The sequence below is a fragment of the Microcaecilia unicolor genome, chromosome 1 (genome assembly GCF_901765095.1).
Source record: "Microcaecilia unicolor chromosome 1, aMicUni1.1, whole genome shotgun sequence".
Lineage (NCBI taxonomy): Eukaryota > Metazoa > Chordata > Amphibia > Gymnophiona > Siphonopidae > Microcaecilia > Microcaecilia unicolor.
This window is the reverse complement of record NC_044031.1, coordinates 251,223,077-251,248,237: the sequence shown is the minus strand read 5'-3', so window position 1 is coordinate 251,248,237 and position 25,161 is coordinate 251,223,077. Positions and strand designations below refer to the sequence as shown.

The window sequence follows — 25,161 nt, the reverse complement described above, 5'->3', positions numbered from 1 at the left end:
TGTAGCTCCTATCCTATGGCGCCACCACTCCCATGCCATCTTTAGCGGTCTCGTAAGAGGTGTAAGCTTAACCTGTGTGCTCCTAACCTGCAAGCCATTAAGCACTGAGCAATGCTGGTTGGCGTTCTGCCACACTTCTGGCGGTGCAAAGACATAATGTCCCGAGTGCAGCTCGTGTATCCACCTCAGGAGCGCCGCTACATTATAAAGCCGGAGATCTGGCAAATTAGCTCCCCCTTCATTTCTTGCCCTCGTTAATTTATTATATCTTATCCTAGCTCTTTTGCCTCCCCAAATGAAAGATAAAATTGCTCCCCTGTATACCCCCTCATCCTTACTATGTACCCACAAAGGCACCATTTGCAGGGCATATAAAATCTTTGGGAATAGCACCATTTTTACCAGTGCGATCCTGCCCATGAGTGACACTGGTAGATCTTTCCACTGCCCACATAAGCGCTTAATTGCTTCTAACTTATCTCTAACATTTTTCTGGTATATGATCTTAAAATCTAAGTGTAAATACACGCCCAAATACTTCATAGGACCCCGCGTCCAAGTTAGGGGGAAATCTGGACAGTTCTTACTTATACTGTTACTAGACAACGCCATTGCTTCTGATTTCTCAAAGTTAATTCTTAACCCTGAAAAAGTGCCAAATTGCTGGATAAGATTAATTAGAATAGGGATCCCCTTATTGGCCTCCCCCAAAAAGATCAACATATCATCAGCAAAGAGGTTAATTTTGTATTCTGCCTGCCCTCTTTGAATTCCCTGGAGCTCCCGTGTCTGCCTGATTTTACTCGCTAAGGGCTCCAATGCCAAGACAAATAGCATAGGCGACAGTGGGCAGCCTTGTCGTGTACCTCTCTGCAACACAAATGAGGAGGATAGTTCGTTATTTACCATTATTTGTGCCGTGGGGTTCCTGTATAAAGCCCTTACTCCCTGCAAGAACTCCCCATGTATTCCAAATTGCGGCAGCACCCAAAAAAGGTAGTCCCATAAAATCTTGTCAAACGCTTTTTCTGCGTCTAGACTGGCGATGACTTTATCTCCCGATTGATTCCCCTCTGCCTGAATGACACTTAAAGCTCTTAATATATTAGTAGAGGCGTATCTTCCCGGTACGAAGCCAGACTGGTCTGGATGCACCAGAGATGGCAAAACCTTACCTAATCTTGCAGCCATAATACTAGCAAATAGTTTTATATCTTGATTCAACAGGGATATAGGCCTGTATGAGCCCAATAATTCTTTATCGCGTCCCGGCTTAGGAAGTACTATTATAGAGGCATGCGTTAAATCTCCCACAAATTGTCCTTCCTGACACAGCGTATCACACAATTCACTAAAAGGCCCTGCCAACTGTCCTCCCAGGATCTTATAAAATTCGGGTCCTAGCCCGTCTGGCCCCGGGGCCTTTGCTAATTTAAGCTTTTTTACTGCTTCTTGAATTTCAGGTCCTGTGATGCCCATGTTCAAAGTTACTCTCTGCTCCTGCGTCAGGGAAGGTAAATCAAGATTCCGAAAAAATTCCTCCCGCTGTTTCCTATCACTGCTTCCCCTATCATAAAGAGATTTGTAAAAATCTACAAACGCTTCTTTTATCTCCTCCACCTTACTACTTGCCCCTTTGTAGTTTTAATGCGGCTTACCAATTGTTTTGCCGCTCTGTTTCGAACTAGGTTAGCCAGTAGGCTACCTGTCTTGTTGCCCCACCTATGGAGTTTGTATTTATATACTAGGATGTCCCTTGCCGCTCTTTGATTCAAGATGCTATTAATTTGACATTTTAGCTCTCTAAAGACTACCTGCTGCTTTGCATCGCCCCTCATCACTTTAATCCGAACGGCCTGCAGCATCCTCAATTTCTCTAGTAGTTCCTCATCGCTCTTTTTCCTGGTTCTCGCCGTGTATTCTATGATCTTACCCCTCATCACGGCTTTTCCTGCTTCCCACAGTGTTATTGGGCTAGCAACTGAGGATACGTTGTCTATTATATATTGCTTCCATTCTTGTTGAAGGAATTCACGAAATTCCCTTTCTTGATATAAAGTGGGGTTCATTCTCCAACTGACTTTTTTCCCTCCCCCATTGATATTACAGTCTACCCAAACCATACTGTGATTCGATACTACCTCCGCCTCAATTTCTGCTGCCCGACTCCGGGCAAAGAGTGGCTGCGCTACCAGTATATAGTCCAGTCTCGCCCTACATTTGTGCACGTGTGAGTAAAAAGTATAATCTTTCTCATCGGGGTGCAAGACTCTCCAAATGTCTACTAACCCTAGATCCTGTTGGAGTAAATTTATACCCCTAACCCCCTGCCCCTTGGGTCGTGGCTTGGGTGGATTACAATCAATTAACGGGTCTGCTGTTATGTTAAAGTCTCCCCCTACGAACATTTTGTATTCCTTCAGTGGGGCCAGGGCCGCTAGCAGTTGCAGATAAAACTTGTGCGAGTAAATGTTGGGCGCATAAACCGAGCATAACAGCGTCTTCTCCCCCTGTAAGGTCCCTACCCAGATTACAAATCTACCCTCTGGATCTTGGATCACCCTATGACAGGTGCTGTCGATCCCTTTTCGCATAAGTATCGCCACACCTCTCCGCCTGCTGTTAAAAGAGGCAAAGACGAGTTCGCCTACCCAGCCCTGCTTCAGTTTGATATGCTCTGATGACGACAAATGTGTCTCCTGCAGTAGCAACACATCCACCTTCATTTGTTTACTATAGTGCAAGATCTTTTTCCGTTTTATGGGAGAGTGTATACCGTCTACATTAAGGGTTGCTACCCGCAAACTACCCATTTTCCCACGCCTGAGCCATGCTTGTATGACAATACATTGCTTTATTTTTTTCCCAGGGTAGCATCCCAGCAGTGCCACCCCAGAACCTTAATGACCCTTGCTTCCTCCCTTGCCTTTGTCTGTATCCTCATTTAAGGTGCAGTTTCTCATTCTGCAGCCACATGAACTCCTTAAGCTTTATATGCTTCTTGTTTCTCATCTGAGCTTTCCCTCCCCCCCTCTGACTCACCCACCCCTCCCCCCTCCCCTCCTGCCCTCTCCTCCTTCCCTCCTGTACCCCATGCGCATTGCCATCCATTCTTTCTATCTTCCCAGCACTCCCCCATGCACATCTCCGTGACTGCCAAGCTCCTCCCCTCCCTTCTTCCACCCTGTCCTCCTTGATTGAGGTATCTCCCCCCTCAACCATCCCCATGTTACTGAATTGCTCCCTCCCCTCCTCCCAGCTCCCCCCAGATACAACGTGAAACTGAAAGGAAATATTACTTTCGCTTAAACACAGATTAACTCAATCACAAAGTCAGATACCTCCCCCTTCAACCCTTAACAATGTTACTCCCAAATGTTTCCCAACCTTTAAACTGAAAGAAAAACATTAGATGCTGTGAACTGTACTTTATTACCACTCATCTTCCCTGGCGCTCTTGCAAAGTCTCTCTCATACTGGGGCATCCAGATTCTGTCAGAGCTGCACATGCTGCGTGAAATGCTTTATAGCAGTTCCTTCTGTGCGATCCGTCATCTCATTTAAGCCTGGAGGCTCGCCCCTGTTGCTGCCTTGCTTGGCTCTGCCTGTTATATATGTAACGTCCTCTCCACTCTTTAAGAAAGAGAGTTACACAGTTTTCAATCTTGTAAATGGCTTTGGTGGATTGCCTGCCACAAAAGTCTGGATGCTACACAGGGGTGGTGTTTCTCAAGGCTATGTACTCACTGTTCTTATCTCGTTAGTCGACAGTATATTCTTTTTTGTCCTTTTCAAGTCTGCTCCCATATAACCTTTTTGCTGTTTTTTATTATTTAACCATCACATTCATTTTTGTTGATTTAGCATTCTTGTCCAGTTCGCCTTCCGTCCTGCCCCCACTCCGCCGCTCGAATCCAGCTCTCTCTATAGCTTACCCAGAAAAGCCTGCAGTTCTTCCACCTTTGTGAGGGTGAATGATTGATTTTGATGAGTGATTCGTACTTTGGCTGGGTACTGTAGTGCAAATTTAATTTTTTTCTCAAACAGCTGGGTGCAAAACGGCGTTAACAATCTCCGTTGCTCCATAACTCGGAAGGAGAAGTCTTGAAACATCAGTATTCGCTTTCCATTGTATTCCACGTTTCTCTGCTTCTTGTATTGATCTAGTATTTTTGCTTTAACAGCATAGTTCATATAGCGTGCAATAACCACTCTTGGCTTTACAGCCTGCTCTCTGCGCTGCCCAATACGATGAATTCTTTCCACTTGTCCCTGGCCTAGGTCTGGTGCCAGCCCCAGTTGCCGGGGAATCTCCCGCTCTGCTAGATCTTTCAGCTCTGCTTCATTGAGTGATTCAGGGAAGCCCACGAACCGGATGTTATTTCGTCGTCCTCTATTTTCCTGATCCTCCACCCTCTCAGTTAAAGTGCGAACTTGTGCCTCCAAGTCCCCGATGCGTCCAGCCGCTTCTGCCATCTGGTCTTCTTGCGAAGATATTCTTTCCTCAGCCTGTTGTAGGCGGACCGCGTGGCTCGCTATACATTCTTTTATGTCGTCCATGCCCGCATTCAGCTTAGCAAGTTTATCGTCTAACAACTGGGACATGTTTTTTATGGATACTTGCACCAAATCCTCTGATACCGGCGAGACGTTTGAGTTGCGGAGCTGTGCAGATGGCGATGCATTCAATGCCTGCGACGCCATTTTGCTTTTTGCCACGCTGCTCTTTTCTTTTCCAGATCGCAGCGCTTTTTCTGGCATCCCTGGCTCCTTTACCTGTTAGAGCTTCGCGATTTACTTCTCCACGCTTTCAACTGGTTTGCCGTGCTGTTTGATAGGGGGTAGGTGTTCAATCTGCGCTTTTAATTTGGGGTATGAAGCTGAGGGGAAGGGAGCCGAGCCAGCAGACGTCCGTTCAGCTCTCGTGCATCACGTGACCCCCCAACATCCATCTTAAACACCAAAAAATAAGACTTTACACGACATAGACATAATTGAAATCTTATCACTTGACTGATCAACCTCCTTACCACTAATGAATAAGCATAACCACTTCAAATCTCTATGTCAAATATGGTCTCTCCATAGTCAATGACCTAAAGAATGATACGACCCAATTTCGTACTCAGGAACGTTCATGTATTACTATAATTTATTCTTCCAATTTCTTACTCAGGAACTTCCATGTATTACCATAATTTATTCTTCCTTAACATATATATGCACTTCATATATATCTATACCATGATCTGTTCACGTATGTTATGTTACATGTATGTTACCATGTATGTATGCAACTTAGCACATTACCATTTATAATTCTGTTACCCAGAAATGGCAACCGCCAATACGGCAAATGTAAGCTACATTGAGCCTGAAAATTGTTGGGAAAATGTGGGATGCAAATGCTACAAATAAATAAATAAATAAATAAATAAAATATATACCTCACAGAATTTTATATGAGCCCTTTTGCTAATATACAACATCCTTTACATGCAGAAAAAGTATTATAAAATTATATGATTGCTTTTGTAAACCATAGCTAATGTAATAAAAATATTAATGTAACAGTGTGACTTTCTGGTCGCCAACAATTATTTGGTTTTATTTTTACGTCTTATTATTTTGGAACTGCTACAATTCCTATTAGTAATACCCCTCACAAACTGAAATAATCTGTAAAATCTAAAGTTTCCATGGTGCCCAACGACTCAAGGTTTCAGAAAATATTAATTTATCAGAATAGTTTGGATCCATGTCCAATTTGAGTGCCAGGATTTATACCAGGTTTCAACTGGCCTAAGTCCTTGTGCCCAAAGTTGAGTGCTGAATTTAGCACTCAATGCTATTCTATAAAGAGTGGTCATTCCGAAGTGCCCTTTATAGAATAGCATTAAGTCCCAGAATTTTGGCGCCATTTGGATCAAATTTTATTCACCACATAAAAAGCTAGAACATTTAAAAACTCAAATGCCCGACACAGCCATTTTTCGCCACCTCAAGGGTTGCATCAGAGGCTGAATAAAAACTGTAATACACACATAAAAATAATAAATCAGTAACAAATAAATAATTAAATGCAAATTATAACCGCAGACAGGAAATAAAATAGTCTTTAAAATAAGTTCAGATATTTTTTTATTTGCTTTTTAGTTTTTAACCAACAGGTGATACAATTGGATCACACCTCTTGGGTACTTGAGTGTTTTTATTCCACCTCTTTTTACTTTCATTTATGTGTTGTCTGCTTTTTATATGATATTATTTTTACTAACAATATGTTGGTTTGCTGCTTATATTGGATCTTGCAGATCATTTGCCCATTTGCTTTCTTAAAACAAATTAGTAACAATCATCAGTAATATGGGAATGAGCAAAGCTATAAAAATGATGGTTAATGATATTTCTCCTGAATTCAATCAATAAGCAGCTCATAAGTAGCTGTGCTATAAATGACTGAACCTCAGCTACATTAAGTAAATCAGTAGGAATAACGTTCAAAGACAGAACATATCCACCCTCATCTATTATGCTTACAAGAAATACATTTCAAGCCTCCACAAATGGCATCTCCTCCCTCCTACCTTTATCTTTTCCAGTTCTTGAAACCTCTCTTCCAGCTGCTCTTGCAGTGCTTCCTTCTCATTGCTCAGCTGGCTGGAGCGCTCCTTGTGGGAGCGGATCATCTCTTTACAGCGCTGAAGCAAGTTCTCCTGGCGTCTCACCCTTACCTGCAGAGCTTCCAGTGTTTTTGAGGCATCATTGACTCCATCTACAAAAACACACAGTGGCATTTCCATCAGTGCACTGTGATGGAAAGTGGTGTGGCAAGAATATCATCTTATAAAAAGAAAAACTTGAAGTGAGGTAACTGTACTGTTAGACAAATGATGCTAGTGAAACACTTAGCAGACGATACATTAAAGTGTCTATAGCTATGCTGTAGGTTCATAGTGGGATCTGTTTTGAAATGTGTACATCCTTTTTTAAAGAAAGGAATAGTGAGAGTGTTAGCTCCAATAAATATGTTTTCAACCTTTTTGGTTGTGCAGACCCCTTATAGGCTTTCAAAAGGTTTTGAGGTCCTTAGTTCATTCAAACCATATTCTTGTAGAAGCCCATCATCACCAACTCCTTCTCTCTCCCTTCACTAGTCCGTATCCATTATCATCCCTTTTCTCCCCTATAACCAGTCTCTCTCCTCCTTCCTCATCTCAACACTTCCTCCACCCACTACTGTCTCTCTCCTCCACTCCTTGGCCCCACTACTCTCTGTTCCTGTCCTAGAACTACAGTCTTTCACTATCCTCTCACCACACTGTATCCTCCTCAGCCCACTATTCCCTCTCTCTTCTCACCTGTTCTGGCCCCACTGGTCCTGCTTCCATCCCACCCAGCTGCTCCTGCAGGAATTTGGGTAAGCGGAAATGTAGTACAACCAGAAGCTGCTGTAGCTGAATATCTTTCCCTCTCCCCACTAGTTAGACATCTCAGTTTTGTAAGGTAAAGCTGACAGACACAGAACCTCAAACTGCTTTCTCTTTGCCTACAGTCAGAGTGTGCACCAAGTCACAAAGAAAGAGGAAGTAGCCCAAGGCACCACAGCTGCTGGCTTTAAATGGAGTAAGAAGCCAGTGAGAAGGGAGAGCAATGCTCTGGCAGCTCAGTGCTACTCCTTTTTGGATCAGGAGGAGGAGAGAGGTTGATTCCACTCTAATAACATCAACTGGCTGCAAAAGCGGTAGCCAGATGAAGTCATCAAATAACTCTAAACTAGGACATTTCTACATTTCTGGTTATCATCTAATATGATAAGCCCTATTTATAATAAAGTGCCTGCACAAACACGACAGTTTAATGAATTTGCTTTTTTTTTTTTTTTTAAAGAATGAAACAATATGCCTTTACAAAGACAATGGAACCACTTGGCCTACGCTTGTACAACACACAAGAAATTGATGGGGGGAAAAAATCAAACCTTTAACTCAACATATTATGTCAATAGTTTTTACATCAAAAAAGAAAAACATCTTTTCCCATGAACTAAAAAAACAGAAAGGTAATCTTCCCACATAACAAGTGTCCTGAGGGAATTCTGCACACAAAATGTTTTTTTAATTCTGCACAGAAAAATTAAGAATACTGTGCCACTTTGCCCAGGGGGAAGAAATTTGATACAGACAGAGCCAGAAGGGCAGGGTCCATGAAGTGTAAAAGGCCGGAGCACAGCTAGGTTAGTTAAGCCCAGAGGGAAGTAGTGACACCCAACCACATATGCCTCCACCATGTATGTGTGAACTGCAACAGCTACAGTCAGGTAATTTGGGACCCTGCAGAACTGGGTACTTGAACTGGCCTGAGGGCAGCCAGAGTCCCACTAAGCGTGCTGCCTGAAAACCCGACTGGCTGGAGTGCCTCCAGAACCAGGTTTGGGAACCACTGGCTTAACCTGTTGTGTAGCTCTGTTTTACCACAAGCTTTTTTTAACCATTTAGCTCATTTTATCATGCCCTATCAAAAGTTAATGCTAATGTGTTAGATTTTCTCAGTGTTTTCAATCCAGTTATTAACTCAGATTTGATCATGTTACGATCACTATTGCCAAGCGAACCCAACATCATTATCATTCATATGAAGTCCTGCATTCCACTAAGGACTAGATCTATAAAATAGCTCTCCCTTTTGTCTGTTCTAGCTGCTCCATGAGGCAGTCATTTATATCTAGGGACTTTACCTCCCTAACATTCTTGACATGACATTTATCCAGTCAATATTGGGGTAATTGAAATCATACAAATGAGAGGGCTACAGACATAGCAAAAAAACAGCAACCAGCAGCTAATTACTTTAACTCTTCAAATAACCAACTTCAAAGAACAATAACTTGAGACTAAAGAACTCTGTTTTATTCATACCTCTTAACAAACATTTAATAGCACCCATCTTATAATCATTTTAAAGTAAACGTATATATTTTTTAAAAATTGAAATATACATAAATAGAAATGGATAAAAAATTGTTATACCTTAACCTGCAAAAGCCAAAAAAAACAAACCTCCACATATGTAGGCTAACGTTTTTTCAACCAACCATATAAAAAAAAAAATCAAAACATATGTATAGGAGTCATTTCAAATGGAATAATGATAACTGGTAAAAACTTTTAATTAACTTGCAGAAAATGTTACCATTTCAGCATCTTCTTCAAATACTTATCTGCACTCAGCACTTAGGCTTACTTCACATCTTCAAATATCAGCAGACTCTAGCATCCAACTCTTCAGAGCAAACATTTCTTGATTGTATCCAGTCATTCAACAAATTATTTGTTCTCTGAGACTTCCATGCTTGGTATTATGATTGTTGCAGTTGTCTGGGTCTTGCTGCATCTTAAGTGTAACCGATATTTCTCAGCCTTTGTGCTGAAGAAAGCCACTGAATGATAGCTGAAGCATGAATTCCATTTACTCAGATGCAGCAAAACACGGACAACTGCCATAATAATTCAACAAAATAATTCCCAAAACAATGCATGTCTGTGCCTCTACTTTGTAATGTGCTGTTTGGTTCCTAATAAAAATATTTTTTACAAAATTCCACGGCTCCTTATTTTGCATACTGCTGCTTCAAGGGATACATATCAACTGACTCCTTGTTCATTATAAAATATATATTGTGAGTCTTTAAAAAAAACATTTCATACAAGCAAAATCACATCTACTATGACAAATATCATAAGCCATATTTAAGGCTTACACAATCATTGAGTCCAGAAATCACTGTTGCTGACGCCGTAAAACATTTTCGTTTTAATCGGGACAGTCCAACACCTATAATTTATCATCATCTTTGAGCTCTTTTGTCATAAAATGATGAATTAAAGGAACAGACCAACCCAACTTGGAGCGGCTGGAGCAATGGAATGAGAACCAAAAAAGCCAGAGTTTAAATCTTACTGGCACTCATTGTGACCTTAGGCAAATCCATTCATCCTTCGTTGCCTCTTGATACAAACCTAGACTAAAAGCTCACTGGGGACAGGGAAATATCTACTGTACCTGAATGCAACTTGTCTTGAACTACCAATGAAAAGGTATGAGCAAAATCTAAATAAATAAATAGCTGTGCTCTGAGAGTCTCATGTGAGGTGGATGACATTTTTTGAATATGAATACAACTATTAAGGCATACCAATATATATAAAGTGGAGGAGTGGCCTACTGGTTAAAACATTGGGCTGAAAACCAGGACAGTCCAGCTGAAATCCCACTGCAACTCCTTCTGATCTCGGGTACGTCACTTAACCCTTCATTGCCTAAGGTACAAACTAAAGATTTTATGCTCTTTAAGGATATGTAAATTTATTTATTTATTTTATTTTTATTTATGCATTCTTGTATCCCACTGTTTCCCAAAACATATTTCAGTTCAAAGTGGCTTACAACAGTTGGGAGTTACATTTGTATTTGATCGTTATGATATGTAGAGGACATCGATAATCTGTATAGTATTTCTGAGGGCCAGTTTTGGAGGGGGTAGGATGAATAGTTTATGTAATTATCTGAAGGGTTTTCGTGAGGTAGGTTTGTAGAGGTGGGATGTTGTTAGAGGTACGACGAGTTTGTGCGGTTTTCTGGAAGTTTTGATGAGGAAGATTTGTGGGGACAATTTGTAGAGGTAGTGCATTGATAGCTTACATATTTAGCTATAGAATGTTTTGAAGAGGTATGTTTTAATTTCTTTCCTGAACTGAAGGTAGTTAGTGATGTTTCTTATGGCTTTTAGTATTGAGTTCCACCATTTGGAACCCAGGTAGCTAAAACCTGAAGAAAGATGGTTTTGCAAGTTATGTTTCTACAGTTAGATAGGTGAAGGAGTAGGTAGCCTCTGCTTTCTGGGCTTGCGTTTCTTCGGGATAGCTCAATCATATCTAGTATATATTCAGGTACCATTCCAAATAGTATTTTGAAAATGAGGGTGCTCGTTGTGAAGAGTAGTCTTGTCTTGATTGGTAGCCAGTGCAGTGCTTTGAGCAGTGGAATTGCTCTTTTGTATTTCAAGTTCTTGAATATTAGAGTGGAGGAGTGGCCTAGTGGTTAGAGCACCGGTCTTGCAATCCAGAGGTGGCCGGTTCAAATCCTGCTGCTGCTCCTTGTGATCTTGGGCAAGTCACTTAATCCTCCATTGCCTCAGGTACAAACTTAGATTGTGAGCCCTCCTGGGACAGAGAAATATCCACTGTACCTGAGTGTAACTCACCTTAAGCTACTACTGAAAAAGGCGTGAGCAAATCTAAATAAATAAATAGTCTTGCTGCAGTGTTTTAGATGGTTTGCAGTGATTTTAGTGTGGTTTCCTTGCAGTAGTCTAGTTAGAATAAAATTGTCGATTGTACCAGTATCCAGAAGGTTTTTTCTGGGAAAATAATCTTTCATCTTTCTCAGTTTCCATAGCGTATCGAAATATTTTGTTCTTACTGCTGATATTTGACTGTCCAGGGCAGATGTTTATCAGGAATGATTCCTAATATTTTTAGTTGTGTTTCGATTTGGTATGTTTGATGACTGATTGTGAAGCTTTGGTAAGATGTGGGGTTGTGTGCGCTGGCTAGAATCAGGAATTTGGTTCTGTCTCTGTTCAGTTTGAGTTTGAAAGTTGTTGCCCAGTTTTCCATGAGGTCCAGGCCTTTAATTTTCTCCATTATTTCTGTGATTTTGTTGTGAAAAGGTATGTAGATGGTGATGTCTGAGTAAATGAATGGGTGGAAGCCCATTGCTTCCAGTTTTTTTCCGAGTGGTGCCATCATTACATTGAACATCATTGGTGAAATTGGAGATCCCTGTGGTACCCCACACTCAGAGATCCATGAGGTTGATATCTGGTTAGTCATTTTCATGATGTAGGATCTTGTCCTTAAGAAACCATTGAACCATGCTGCAACTGCTCCACTGATTCCCATATTGTCGAGCAGGGTCATTAATATTGTGTGATCTACTAGGTTGAAGGCACTTGACATGTCGAATTGTAATAGCAATATGTTTTGTCCTTGGCATATTAAGCTTCTGAACTTTGTTATCAGGGTAGTTATGACTGCCTCTGTGCTGTGTTGTGTTGTGGTCTGAAGCCTGATTAGGAGTTATGGAGGATTATGAATTGTGTCAGGTATTCCATCAGCTGTTGTGTTACAAGGCCCTCCATCGTTTTGGTTAGTAGTGGTATGTGAGGCCACTGGTCTGTAGTTTGTGATGTCGCTGATTTTGTTTTTTGTGCTTTTGGGGACTGGTGTTAATACTATGTCACCTTTGTCTGTTGGGAATTGACCTTTAGCAAACATTAATGCGATGTGTTTGGTGAAGCGCTCGATTAACCAGTCCGATGGGTCTTTCATCATGTAGTTGGGGCAGTTGTCTAACAAGCAGTATGCATCTCATATTTTGTCAATAGATTCTTTACTGTGTTTAGAGCAGGTGATTTAAATGTGGATCATAATCTGTATGCCACGGTGTGGATGTCGTTTATTTCGCAGTCTTGTAAGAAGTCAGTGATGGATGTTTGTGATTTTGCTAGGTTTGATCTTGTATTATTTTGTATTTGAAATATGTGCTGTAGTGTTCTGCTTTAGCCTTCTTTATGTTGTTTGTATATTTTCTTATAGCTTTTCTCCATATAGTTTTATTTGTATCTGTTTGGTTTTTGGCCCATGTTATTTGTACCTGCTTTGATAGCTTTTGAGCTTACAGGTAATACATAAAAATTTAATAATAAATAAATAAGTTCACTCCTAAATACACTCATTTCTAAAACTGTTTCAGGGTATAAGAAATTATTTTGTCTAGGTCTTTTATAATCGATACAATGATAGCTCCTCCCAGTGTATCTTTTTCTTTTTTTATTAACACTTTTTATTGAAAGAACAGAATACAACACAAGGTTCATGTGACAAACAAAAGTGCCCAACTCTGCAAAAATTATACTAACACTCTTAGGCATAAGACAAAGGAATACCCTGGCGCAACAAAAGTTACTCAAACCCCAAGTGCCCTAACCAACCCATCCCTGCGCCCCCCCCCCCCCCACCAAGGTAAACGCAATAAGGTAACACAACTGTCAATGGAAACCATCTACTAAAGCAAATCATTGAACCTTAGTGCCATCCCACCAGATAGTAAACGGCTCACAAACTTTAAGGTATCTTTGCATTCTGTTGCGTCGTAAGGCAGTTAACTTAGACATGTGACACAAACCAGCTTATAATCGAACGAGAAAAACGCCCAAGTTCCGACCTAAATCGGGAGATGGGCGTTTATCTCACAAAAATGAATAACGCGGTATAATCAAAAGCCGAATTTGGGACGCTTTCAACTGCACTCCGTCGCGGATGCGGACAAAGTTGACGGGGGCGTGTCGAAGGCGTGTCGAAGGCGGAACTGGGGCGTGGTTATCGGGCGAACAGAGATGGGCGCCCTTTCGCCGATAATGGAAGAAAAATATGCGATTTTAGCGAGAATTTAGGGCACTTTTCCTGGACCCTGTTTTTTCACGAATAAGGCCCCAAAAAGTGCCCTAAATGACCAGATGACCACTGGAGGGAATCGGGGATGACCTCCCCTGACTTCCCCAGTGGTCACAAACCCCCTCCCAGCACAAAATATGACGTTTCACAACTTTTTATTTTCACCCTCAAATGTCATACCCACCTCCCTGGCAGCAGTATGCAGGTTACTGGAGCACTTATTAGGGGGTGCAGTGGACTTCAAGCAGGTGGACCCAGGCCCATCCCCCCCCTACCTGTTACAATTGTGCTGCTTAATGCGTTAGTCGTCCAACCCCCCCAAACCCACTGTACCCACATGTAGATGCCCCCCCTTCACCCCTTAGGGCTATAGTAATGGTGTAGACTTGTGGGCAGTGGGTTTTGAGGGGGATTTGGGAGGCTCAACACACAAGGGAAGGGTGCTATGCACCTGGGAGCTCTTTTACCTTTTTTTTTTGTTTTGTAAAAGTGCCCCCTAGGGTGCCCGGTTGGTGTTCTGGCATGTGAGGGGGACTAGTGCACTACGAATCATGGCCCCTCCCACGAACAAATGCCTTGGATGTATTCGTTTTTGAGCTGGGCGCTTTCATTTTCCATTATCACTGAATAACAAAAACGCCCAGCTCACAAAGTAGCGAATAACATATGGGCGTCTATTTTTTTCGAAAATACGGTTGGCTCCGCCCCTTCACGGACCCGTTCTCGGAGATAAACGCCCATGGAGATAGGCGTTTTCGTTCGATTATGCCCCTCAAAGTCCACTTTCACCAGCAGTTGCTGCCTCGTAGGCATACAGGCTTGTTTCCAAGTTGCCACCAGAGCAATTCAACCAGCTCTGATTATATGGAAGGCCAATTTACAGAGCTTGCCAGGCAACTCCGGAGGTTTGATGTTCAATAATCCACAGCCAACTGAGGGTAACAGTGGAATCCCAAGAATCTCCGTGAGCCAAAGGGCAATCCCACCAAATATGCAAAAAGGTCCCTTGACCCCACATCCCCACAAACAATGAGCAGAGATGGCCACCCAGTGTATCCTGCCTTGAAACTGTTTGTAGGAGGAGATGTTGCAAACTCAAAACATAGCTCATGTCAAATCACTCTGCTTGCCTGGATTTTCCTTTCATTTGAAATGCTGGTTCAACTTCTTTACCATAAATCTGAGGAAGTACAATATTTGTAACTATTTTCAAGCACTATTTTTGCACAGGGACTCTTCAGAACACTTCTTTTAAAACAAGAAAGGAATGCATAGATTTATGAGAATAGGTCTATGATTACTGTTTTAAGGGATATGGTAAAGCTAGTCCATGCAAGATTTTCCAGTTTGGGGTTAACATTTTGGAAGCAACACTTTAGCAAGGTTGATTTTTCTGTATGGTTTAAGCCTCAACTTGTGTTACTCTAGTAAAAGATATCAAAGATATTTATGCATAGCTTGGTGTGGAATAGAAGAAATTCCAAATCTCATAGTGAATAAACTTCAATCTATTTACTAAGAGGTTAAATTGAAAACACAGGCATGTTTTGTTGTTTCATTTGGGGGGGGGGGTTCTGTTTTGTTCAGAAAATGTTAAAAAGTTGGATTCAACTGCTATAAGACAACTTTTCATGGGGCAGAAGAGATGCCCAGTTGCTTCTGCTCTACCAATACAATACCAGAAAATGGCACTCACTGAACTGAGGTTGACACCATTATGGATAACTGCCCAACAAAATAGAATGACAGAGAGTCTTGCCAGCTACTGATGGGGAAAGAGGCTAAGGAGGAAGGAGTTAAATGGAAAGAGCTTGGGAAAGGAGGTAGTTTACAGTAGAGGGTGAAGGTTTCTTTTAAATGAAATGAAAAAAAATCTGTTTATAATCATATTTTTGTTTTGTTTTATGAAGGAAAGAAAATGGAACATGAAATTATTGTGAAATTTTCTGTGTCATTTCAAATAAAAACATATTCTTAAAGAGCAATTCCCTAGATCTGTTACCTCTGTAACTGATATCTACACAAATAAATATATCACAATATGGTGTCATGACACGTGTACATTCAAGGACCACATGGGAGATGAGATGGCAAACAATGTTGCTCCTGCAAATATCATACCAGTGGCTAAAGCAGAAAGCTGTCAATCATAGCTAATCAGCCACAGGAATTGGGGAAGAGAGCAGAACCATTAACAGTCAAGCAGAAAATGGAGGTTCACATCATGCTCAATTAAAGATCGAAGGCTTTCAGTAACCAGAAAGGCTGATGACATCTCAATCAAGGTTAAAGGCTTTCAGCAGTGAAGCCCTTTACTGCGCACTCTGCAGCATGTTACTGGAGTTACAAAATGTTCTGGAATAATAATAAAAAAATATATAAAAATGGAATATAGAGTACAAAGAAAGATATCTGTTCATTCTTTGGTTTGCTGTTTGTGCAAACATCGTAGATGACATTCCAATGAGGATAAAGCAAATAAATATCATTGACCCTTGCTATTATAGCAGCCTTGCCATACATGGGTGTCTCAGGTTGTATTTACTGCACACAGCAACACTTTAATGGATTTTGACATTAAAGAGATGGCCAAATCATAATACTTGATATTTTCACAATCATCTTTTTAAAGCACAGAGTTGACAGCCACCATACAAAGACATTTATTGAAGCAGCTAATATATAAAAGCCCAGGAACTGCTAAATTAAGTCAAAGGTGGCATTACATGCATTTCTTTCTGCATCTTTAGAACCTCAAGCAATAGAATTGGAGTGCAACAGATCTTTGGGCAACAGATGTAACTAACATCATAACTACACTGATTGGTGGCATAAACAAAGCCACTGAACATTTCAGGTAAACCAAAATACTAACTACTACATCAGTAATTACTTTAACATCTTTTTGAGTTAAAATCTTCTTTAAACACTAAATAGAACGCATCCTAGTCTCCTTTCATTGCAAGAATTCTGCCACTGTTCACTTGAGAGACCCTAGTCTGGGAACACTTCAGCTTCTTAGTTCTCAGAAGCTAAGTAGGGTCACATCTGGCTAGTACCTCGATGAAGAAAGATCTAATGATGTGGGCTGCAGAAGACAATGGCAAATCTCTGCAGTATCTTTCCCAGAAAAGGTCACAGAAGGGGCCATGATTACATAACCCTCAATGCCTTACCTAACCTTCAATGCCCAGACATGGGTAAACAAAAAAGAAACTCAAGAGGGAAAAGGAGTTTCCATATCCACTAGTAACAATCATTCATGAAATACAGAAACCCCTTAGAGAGAGCGAAAAAATGAAATAGACAAAAAAAACAGTCACTTTCTAGTTTAAAAGCATCACAGTAGTGAAACACGCCCAGGATTAAGAGGCCCTCTTACTTAAGTGTGTTAGACTGTTAATGTGTTGTTTGGCAACATTATTTATCGCCCTTTTAAAGAAATTACGCCAAGGCGGTGTACAATGTACAAACAGGTTAACAGCTCATGTGCTATTTTTTACAATTAGCACATAGTAAGTTATGCATTAAGGCTATTGTTTTGGAAGGAGCAGAAATGGGCAGGGCATAGGTGGAAAATGTGCATGAAGAGTGTTTGGCACTTAAGACACTGCACTTACTATGCACTAATGCTCAGTTAGCATGGGACTACTTATCTTCTCTTAAATAGAAGGCACTATGTTAACTGCTACCTCAGTACTGTGCACTAACAAACCTTTAATGCAGTATCTGCAAGTGAAATGCTGGTTATGCCCCCCCCCCCCCCCAAAATAGTTGCCACATGTGCCAAATCTAAAGCACTTAGTAAAAAGGCTCTTAAGTGATACCACTGTAATTTTCTCAGTTGATGTTATATTTGCATCAGCACTTTTCTCTCTCTAAAAAAGCAGAGTTACTTACCTGTAGCAGGTGTTCTCCAAGGACAGTAGGAATATACTCTCACATGAGGGTGATGTCATCCATGGAGCCCAGTATGCACACTGACATAGTTCACTGTCACTTTAAAACTTTGAGGTACTGCTCCTACCGTTCATGCGTGGGTGTTGTCCCAGCCGACCCTAATCATGGGGCCAGCAGTATAGTACAAAAGCTAAAAGGACAACTCCAAGGGAAGGTGGAAGGGATGTGAGAATATATGTCTGCTATCCTCAGAGAACACCTGCCACAGGTAAGTAACTTAGCGTTCTCCAACGACAAGCGATCATAATATTCTCACATGTGGAACTCACTAGCTGCCAAGCTCACAATTTTAATAATTAATTTGGTAAATGAAGAAGAAAGTGAGTCTGGTGGAAAAAAAGGGCCGGAGGGTGGAGATGACATTCAAGTAGTAAAAAGACTTTGCAGGACTGCTTGTCCAAACCGGCTATCTCACCTGGAATGCTGTTTCAGACAATAGTGAGCAGTGAAGGTGAGAACAAAAGATCACATTGCCTCTTTGCAAATTTCCTCAATGAAGGCCAAGCAGAAATGGGCTCTGAAACTGCCATGGCTCTTACATTGTGAGTGGTGACACGGCCATGAAGGGTCAGCCCATCCTGAGCGTACGTATAGGAGATACAGAGGCATATTTTCAAAGCACTTAGCCTTCCAAAGTTCCATAAGTTTCTATGGAACTTTGGAAGGCTAAGTGCTTTGAAAATATGCCTCACAGTCAGCCAGCCAAGTTGAGATAGTACATTTGGTGATGGGAATTCCCAAACTGTTAGGGTCAAAAGATACAAAAGCTTAGAGGACTTCCTATGAGGTTTAGTACAGTTCAGATAATACGCTAAAGCATACTTGCAGTCTAAGGCATGCAGTGCTGCTTCTCCAGGATGAGAATGTGGTTTACAGAGGAAAACAGGAAGTACAATGGACTGATTGAAATGAAAGTCTGATAGCACTTCAGAAAAGAATTTAGGGTGGGTTTGGAGAGCAATTCTGTTGTGGTAGAACCAGGTGTAAGGTGGGTCTACAACAAGAGCTTGAAGTTAGCTTCCTTGTCTGGCAGAAGTAAGTGCTATTATGAACAGTACTTTCCAAGTAAGGAACTTTAGAAAACAGGTATGGATTGGTTCAAAATGGAGGTTTCATGACAGCTGTAAGGATGACATTAAGATCCCATGCCACTGGAGGTGGCTTGATACGGGATTTGGTATGAAACAAACCTTTCATGAGTTGAGAACTATCAATGGATGTAAACAAATCATCTTATTATCAACCCTTGAGTGGAAAGCGCTTATGCATTCAAGTGTACCCAGACTGAGTTAGTTTTGAGGCCAGAATTAAGAAAATGGAGGTGATGCTCCATAAGGAGGGGGAAGAGAGCAGACAGTAGGATCAAATGCTCTGACTATACACAGAGGGACAATTTTCATTTAAAACAATGGCAATTCTGCATAGAAGGCTTCCTATAAGCTAGAAGTATCCTAGAGACATCCTCCAAAAGATTTAATAGAGCTAAACATATGTCATTATGTCATTAAGAACTATGCCATCAGGGCTAGAGAGAAGAGGTCTAGATGAAGGAGGGACCCTTCGTTCTATGTTATCAGGGTTGGAAAGGGACCTAACACCTCAACGGTTCCTTGGATGACAGCTCTAGGAGAAGAGGGAACTAAATTTGTCATCGCCAGTAAGGAGCAATTAGATCATGGTCCCTTAAGAAGAGTTTCCCAATGAGAGGCAGTGGGAGAAGGCGTAGAAAATATCGGTTCCCCAATAAAGTAGGAAGCATTTGGAGCTATGCAATTGGGAACACTGAGCCTGAAACAGAAGTGAGGAAGCTTTTGTTCTGAGGGAAAACAAAGATCTATCGTTGGGGCTCCCCACTGCTGGAAAATTTGACAAGCCACAGGAATGCTAAGGGACTCTGCTCGGTTTGTCCACTACAGAATTCTGTTTGACGGCTAGGTAAACAGCCCAGATAGTGATGCCTCATGAATTTTCTGATGTCCATATCTGGATTGCCTGTTGACAAAGGAGTTAAGAACCTGTTCCCCCTTGTTTGTTCAGGTAATACATCACAACCTGGTTGTCTGTGCAGCCTAGAACCACCTGATTCAGGAGGCAGTCCTGGAAAGTGTTGAGGGCGTTTCAGGCTGTTTTTAACTCCAGGAGATTGACGTGGTGTTGTTTCTCTTGTGAAGATCAGGAAACTTGTGTATGAAGACCATCGAGGTGAGCACCCCACCCCACCATGGCAACGTCTGTGGTAAGAACTTGCTGATGTGGAGGGGTCTGAAATAGATGCCCCTGGGTGAGATTCTGTGGAACCATCCACCACTGTAGAGTATGTAGAGAATTTGGGATGAGAGTGACCCCGTGACTTGAGACCTCTGTGAAGACAGAATCCACTGAGGTACTCGGAAATGGAGTTGAGCTAATGGTGTTACATGGACTGTTGAAATCATATGGTCAAGCAGACAAAGCATCTGGCAAGCAGAAACTTGGTTGGAACTGGAGATCTGGGCAGAAAGGTGTACGATATTGTTTACCCTTGTTTGTGGTAGAAAGGTTCGACCCTGAACCGTGTCCAGGAGAGCCCCAATAAACTCTAAGATTTGAACAGGTTAATTTGTGGTAATTTATCAAAGAGTTCTAGGAGACATATAGTGGAAAGGATGAACGTCTGCGCCAACTGTTAGGAAGCTGCTTTGATTAATCAGTCATTGAGGTAGGGAAAGACATATATGTCCCACATGCGTAATGCTGCAGCTATTACTATCAGGCATTTTGTGAAAATCTGAGGTGCTGAGGCCAAGTCGAACGGCAAGACTTTGTATTGATAATGCAGAGTCCCACAGCAGAAGCGTAGAAACTCCCAGTGAGCAGGAAGAATAGATATGTGGGTGTATGCTTCTTTTAGGCCTACAGAGCAAAGCCAGTCATTGTGTTGGATCATAGGAAGAAGTGATCCCAGGGGAACCATGCGGAATTTTCCTTTGAGTGGGTATTTGTTTAAATCCCATAGGTCGAGAATCAGATTTTAAGTGTCCTCGTTTGCACGCGCAGAGGTCACACTGTGTGTCCCAGTGCTCCAGGACTCAAGCATGAACACACTAGTTAGGGATGTCAGTGCCTGAAATAGTCCTATTGCACTACGTACACTTCTTAAAGCCATTCAGCATCCTCTTTGATGTGGAGGGGAAAACAGCAGATGCCAGGTCAAAGGGCTCAATGGCCCAGGGAGCTCCAGTAAATATCTTGACTACAAAAGGTTGATGTTCACTGGCCACAAAAAGGCCTCAGAGGTCCTTAAGGCCAAAAAATGAAAAACAGAAAAACTTTAGGCACCTGCGAATGCGAGGTGGGGGAACTGCCTCAAGTTTTAAAGTGACAGTGCACTATGGCAGTGTCCACACCGGGCTCAGTGGATGATGTCACCCACATGTAAGAATATAATACTTGCTTGTCCTCGGAGAAAACAGAATAAGTATTTCAAATCTACACCACTCTCTGACACCACTCAATACTTCCAACTGTTGTTCTTAATTAACAGCATATTACAAAAAATATTATTCATCTCTCCACCATCATACACAGCAATGATGGGAGGACAGGAGGAGGGAAAAAAACAACACATTCCTCCATGACTAGTGATGCTCCTATATGCATGATCTGGTCATAATAAACGATGATCTGGTCATAGTAAACAACATTTCACACCCCTCAATGATGTCTCATTTCACCAATTTAAATATAAATGTAATGGAGTAAGCAGATGAGGCTTCAACCCCTTTTTGCAAGTTATTATTCTGCCAGCCAGAGCCTGAACCAGAAGGAGTCTGGGACACTGACTGGTTGTAAATCATAAAATGAGGCTTTTGAAGCACAACTTTTCTCTCATGGACTTTTCTCTCATGGAAGGAAAAATTAGCTCCACAAATACAGCTTCTGGTACAGATGAGGGAAGGCAAGCTGAAAACTACCATTTTGTGAAATGAACTTAGTACAGGAGGAACAGATGTTAAAAGTAGATCAAGACGTTCTGAATAAGTAGTAGGAGGACAGCTTACTGTGAAGGGGTTTTGGGGATCGTAAATTTGAAGCCAAAGTGAGCAAGATTCAGAGTAAGTTCTTGTAAAAATTGTAATGGACAAATTGCCACAACACTTACCTCCTGATCCCAAAACATTTTCTGTTCCAATTTCTTGCATGGAGCTCTGAGTTTCAGACTCGGGCTGGGCAGACTGGTCAGGTAATTCAATACTCATCTGACCACTTCCTAACTTCTGTTTCAGCAAGGATATCTAAACAAAACATGCGATTTTCAGTATGCAATCTGATTTTCAAGTTCTATTTTCCATAAATATACATTTTTTTAGAACATCAGATAAATTAGATGCAAAAAGAAAATTCAGGTTTCATCAAGGTTTTAACTGTTTTTTTCCTATTCTGTTTTAAAAACATAAAATCTGTATTTAGGGTGCAGCTCAGAAATTCCATTTTAGTTACAATTAGCAGGCTTACTCTAGCACCCAAAAACAACTTGTTATTAAAACCTGCAACTTTATTTGCTTGTACGCACAACATACCACTTTTAATCCTGCTCATCATAAAACTGAGAAATAAAATTAAAAACAAGTTGAAAAGCCCTGTAAGTGGGGCATAATGACGTGTATCCTCTTTAACCACAGGGGTGATTATAGGGAATGAACCTGAAAAAAATATATTCCATATAGTCTCATCTGCTCCATCTCATATATGGAAAGGATTGAGGCATGAGTGAAAAGGTAAAATTATGTATCATACCTGATAATTTTCTTTCCATTAATCATAGCTGATCAATCCATAGACTGGTGGGTTGTGTCCATCTACCAGCAGGTGGAGATAGAGAGCAAAGCTTTTGCTTCCCTATATGTGGTCATGTGCTGCCGGAAACTCCTCAGTATGTCGATATCAAAGCTCCATCCGCAGGACTCAGCACTTAAGAGAATTACACCCACAAAGGGACACTCTGCCCAGCTCACCACCGCCAAAACGGGGGAGGGGAATTAACCCAGCTCATCCCCACACAAGTGGGGGAGGGGAATCCGTCCAGCTCATCCCCGCGGAGCGGGGGAGGGACACCACCCCGCTCATGCGGGGGGATCTGGCTTATCCTGCAACCGCGGGAGGAGCTGACTGACCCTAACACCGCCGAAGCGGGAGGGGTACAAAGCTGCCCTACAGCCACACGAAGTGGGGGGAGCGCCGGCAGAATTTAGGTCTCAATCCAGCCCCGTAAAATGGAGGGGAGAGGAATGCAGCAGCTCACTGTAACACAAACTCGTCTCAACTCTTGAAGAATCCAATTGAAAAAACTTGAACACGAAGTCCTCCTAAACAGGAACTGAAGACTAAACTTGAACCTGAAATGCAACCAGAATATAAACAGTACAGATATCTGAGAGGGGATATGGATTGATCAGCTATGATTAATGGAAAGAAAATTATCAGGTATGATACATAATTTTACCTTCCATATCATCATGCTGATCAATCCATAGCCTGGTGGGATGTACCGAAGCAGTACTCACCCAGGGCGGGGACATTGAAATCCCTGACCGCAACACTGAAGCTCCAAACCGAGCCTCCGCCCGAGCAGCCACAGTCAAGCGGTAATGCCTGGAGAAGGTATGGGCCGATGCCCAAGTTGCCGCCTTGCAAATCTCTTCCAAGGAGATGGACCCGGCCTCTGCCATCGAGGCCGCCTGAGCTCTAGTGGAGTGAGCCTTCAGCTGGATAGGCGGCACCTTCCCCGCGGCCACATAAGCCGCTGCAATGGCTTCCTTGACCCATCTTGCCACTGTAGGCTTAGCAGCCTGCAGATCCTTACGAGGACCTGCAAACAGGACAAACAGATGATCCGACTTCCGGAAATCATTGGTCACTTCCAAGTATCTGATGATGACTCGTCTCACATCTAGATATTTGAGAGCAGAGTACTCCTCTGGGTAGTCCTCCCTACGAAAAGATGGGAGACAGAGCTGCTGATTCACATGGAAGCGAGAAACAATCTTGGGCAGGAAGGAAGGCACTGTGTGAATAGACACTCCTGCCTCAGTGAACTGCAGAAAAGGCTCCCGACATGATAGTGCCTGGAGCTCGGAAACTCTTCTGGCTGAAGTGATAGCCACCAAAAAGACTGCTTTCAATGTCAGGTCTTTCAGAGATGCCCTCGACAAGGGTTCAAAAGGCGGCTTCTGCAAGGCTCTTAGCACCAGGTTGAGATTCCACGCAGGCACCACTGAGTGCAGAGGAGGGCGCAGGTGATTAACTCCCTTGAGAAAACGCACCACATCTGGCTGCGAAGCCAGGGAAGCACCCTTCAGGCGGCCCCTGAAGCAAGCCAGAGCCGCTACCTGGACTTTAAGGGAACTGAGCGACAGGCCTTTCTCCAGACCTTCTTGCAGGAACGCCAACACTGAAGAAATTGGAGCAGTGAAGGGAGAAAGTGAGCCTGCTTCACACCACGCTGCAAAGGTACGCCAAACCCTGGCGTAAGCAGTAGAAGTAGAGCGCTTCCTCGCTCTCAGCATAGTGGCGATGACCTTGTCTGAGAAGCCCTTCTTCCTCAGACGCTGCCGCTCAATAGCCAGGCCGTAAGACCAAAGGGGGAGGGATCCTCCATCACCACGGGACCCTGATGCAACAGGCCCTGCTCCACTGGCAGCCGCAGAGGGTCGTCCACTGAGAGCCTGATCAAGTCCACATACCAGGGACGTCTGGGCCAGTCCGGACCCACCAGGATTATCCGGCCCGGATGCTTTGCCACCCGGTCTAGTACCCTGCCCAACATGGGCCAGGGCGGGAACACATAGAGAAGCTCCTGTGTCGGCCACTGTTGGAGAAGAGCATCTACTCCCAGAGATCGAGGGTCCCGTCCTCTGCTGAAAAAGCGCGGCACTTGGCAATTGGCCGATGACGCCATCAGATCCAGGCTCGGCTGGCCCCAGCACTTCGTGATGTCCAAGAACGCCTGAGCCGATAACTGCCACTCTCCGGGATCCAAGGTATGGCGACTGAGAAAGTCCGCCTTGACATTCATGACTCCGGCAATGTGGGCCGCTGACAGCTGTTCCAGGTTCGCTTCCGCCCACTGGCATAGATTCATGGCCTCCTTGGCTAGAGGGGCGCTCTTGGTACCTCCCTGGCGGTTGACATAGGCCACAGCCGTGGCATTGTCCGACAGGACCCGTACTGGCTTCAACGCCAGTACCGGGAGGAACTCCAAAAGCGCCAACCGAATGGCTCTGAGTTCCAGGAGGTTGATAGACCACTTTGCCTCTGCAGGAGACCAGAGCCCCTGCGCTGTCCTTCCCAAGCAGTGGGCTCCCCAGCCCGTCAAAGAGGCGTCCGTTGTGACGACAATCCACTCCGGGGTCACAAGAGGCATTCCTGCAGACAACTTGTCTGTCTTCAGCCACCAGCTCAGCGCCTTGCGCACTGCTGGGTCCAAGGGAAGGCGCACAGCATAATCCTCCGCCACCGGAGTCCAGCGCTGCAGCAGAGAGTGTTGTAGTGGTCTCATATGAGCCCTGGCCCAGGGCACTACTTCCATCGTGGTCGACATAGAGCCCAACAGCTGCACATAGTCCCAAGCCCGAAGAGGAGAGGCTACTAGGAACTGGTCCACCTGAGCCTGAAGCTTGACAATCCGATTGTCTGGCAGGAACAC

The 25,161-nt window shown here is 42.9% G+C and overlaps 1 protein-coding gene across 2 annotated transcripts in view; it reads right to left on the bottom strand.

Moving 5' to 3' along the window:
- Positions 1-25,161, bottom strand: part of LOC115471783 (golgin subfamily A member 4-like) — a 178,193-nt gene that overhangs the window by 97,857 nt on the left and 55,175 nt on the right. For both annotated transcript variants that reach the window (XM_030205611.1, XM_030205621.1), the window contains 2 exons: positions 21,619-21,751; positions 6,588-6,775 (listed from right to left, as the gene is read on the bottom strand). In XM_030205611.1, coding sequence (XP_030061471.1) covers positions 6,588-6,775; positions 21,619-21,751 — 321 coding nt within the window. The remainder of the gene's footprint in view (positions 1-6,587; positions 6,776-21,618; positions 21,752-25,161) is intronic.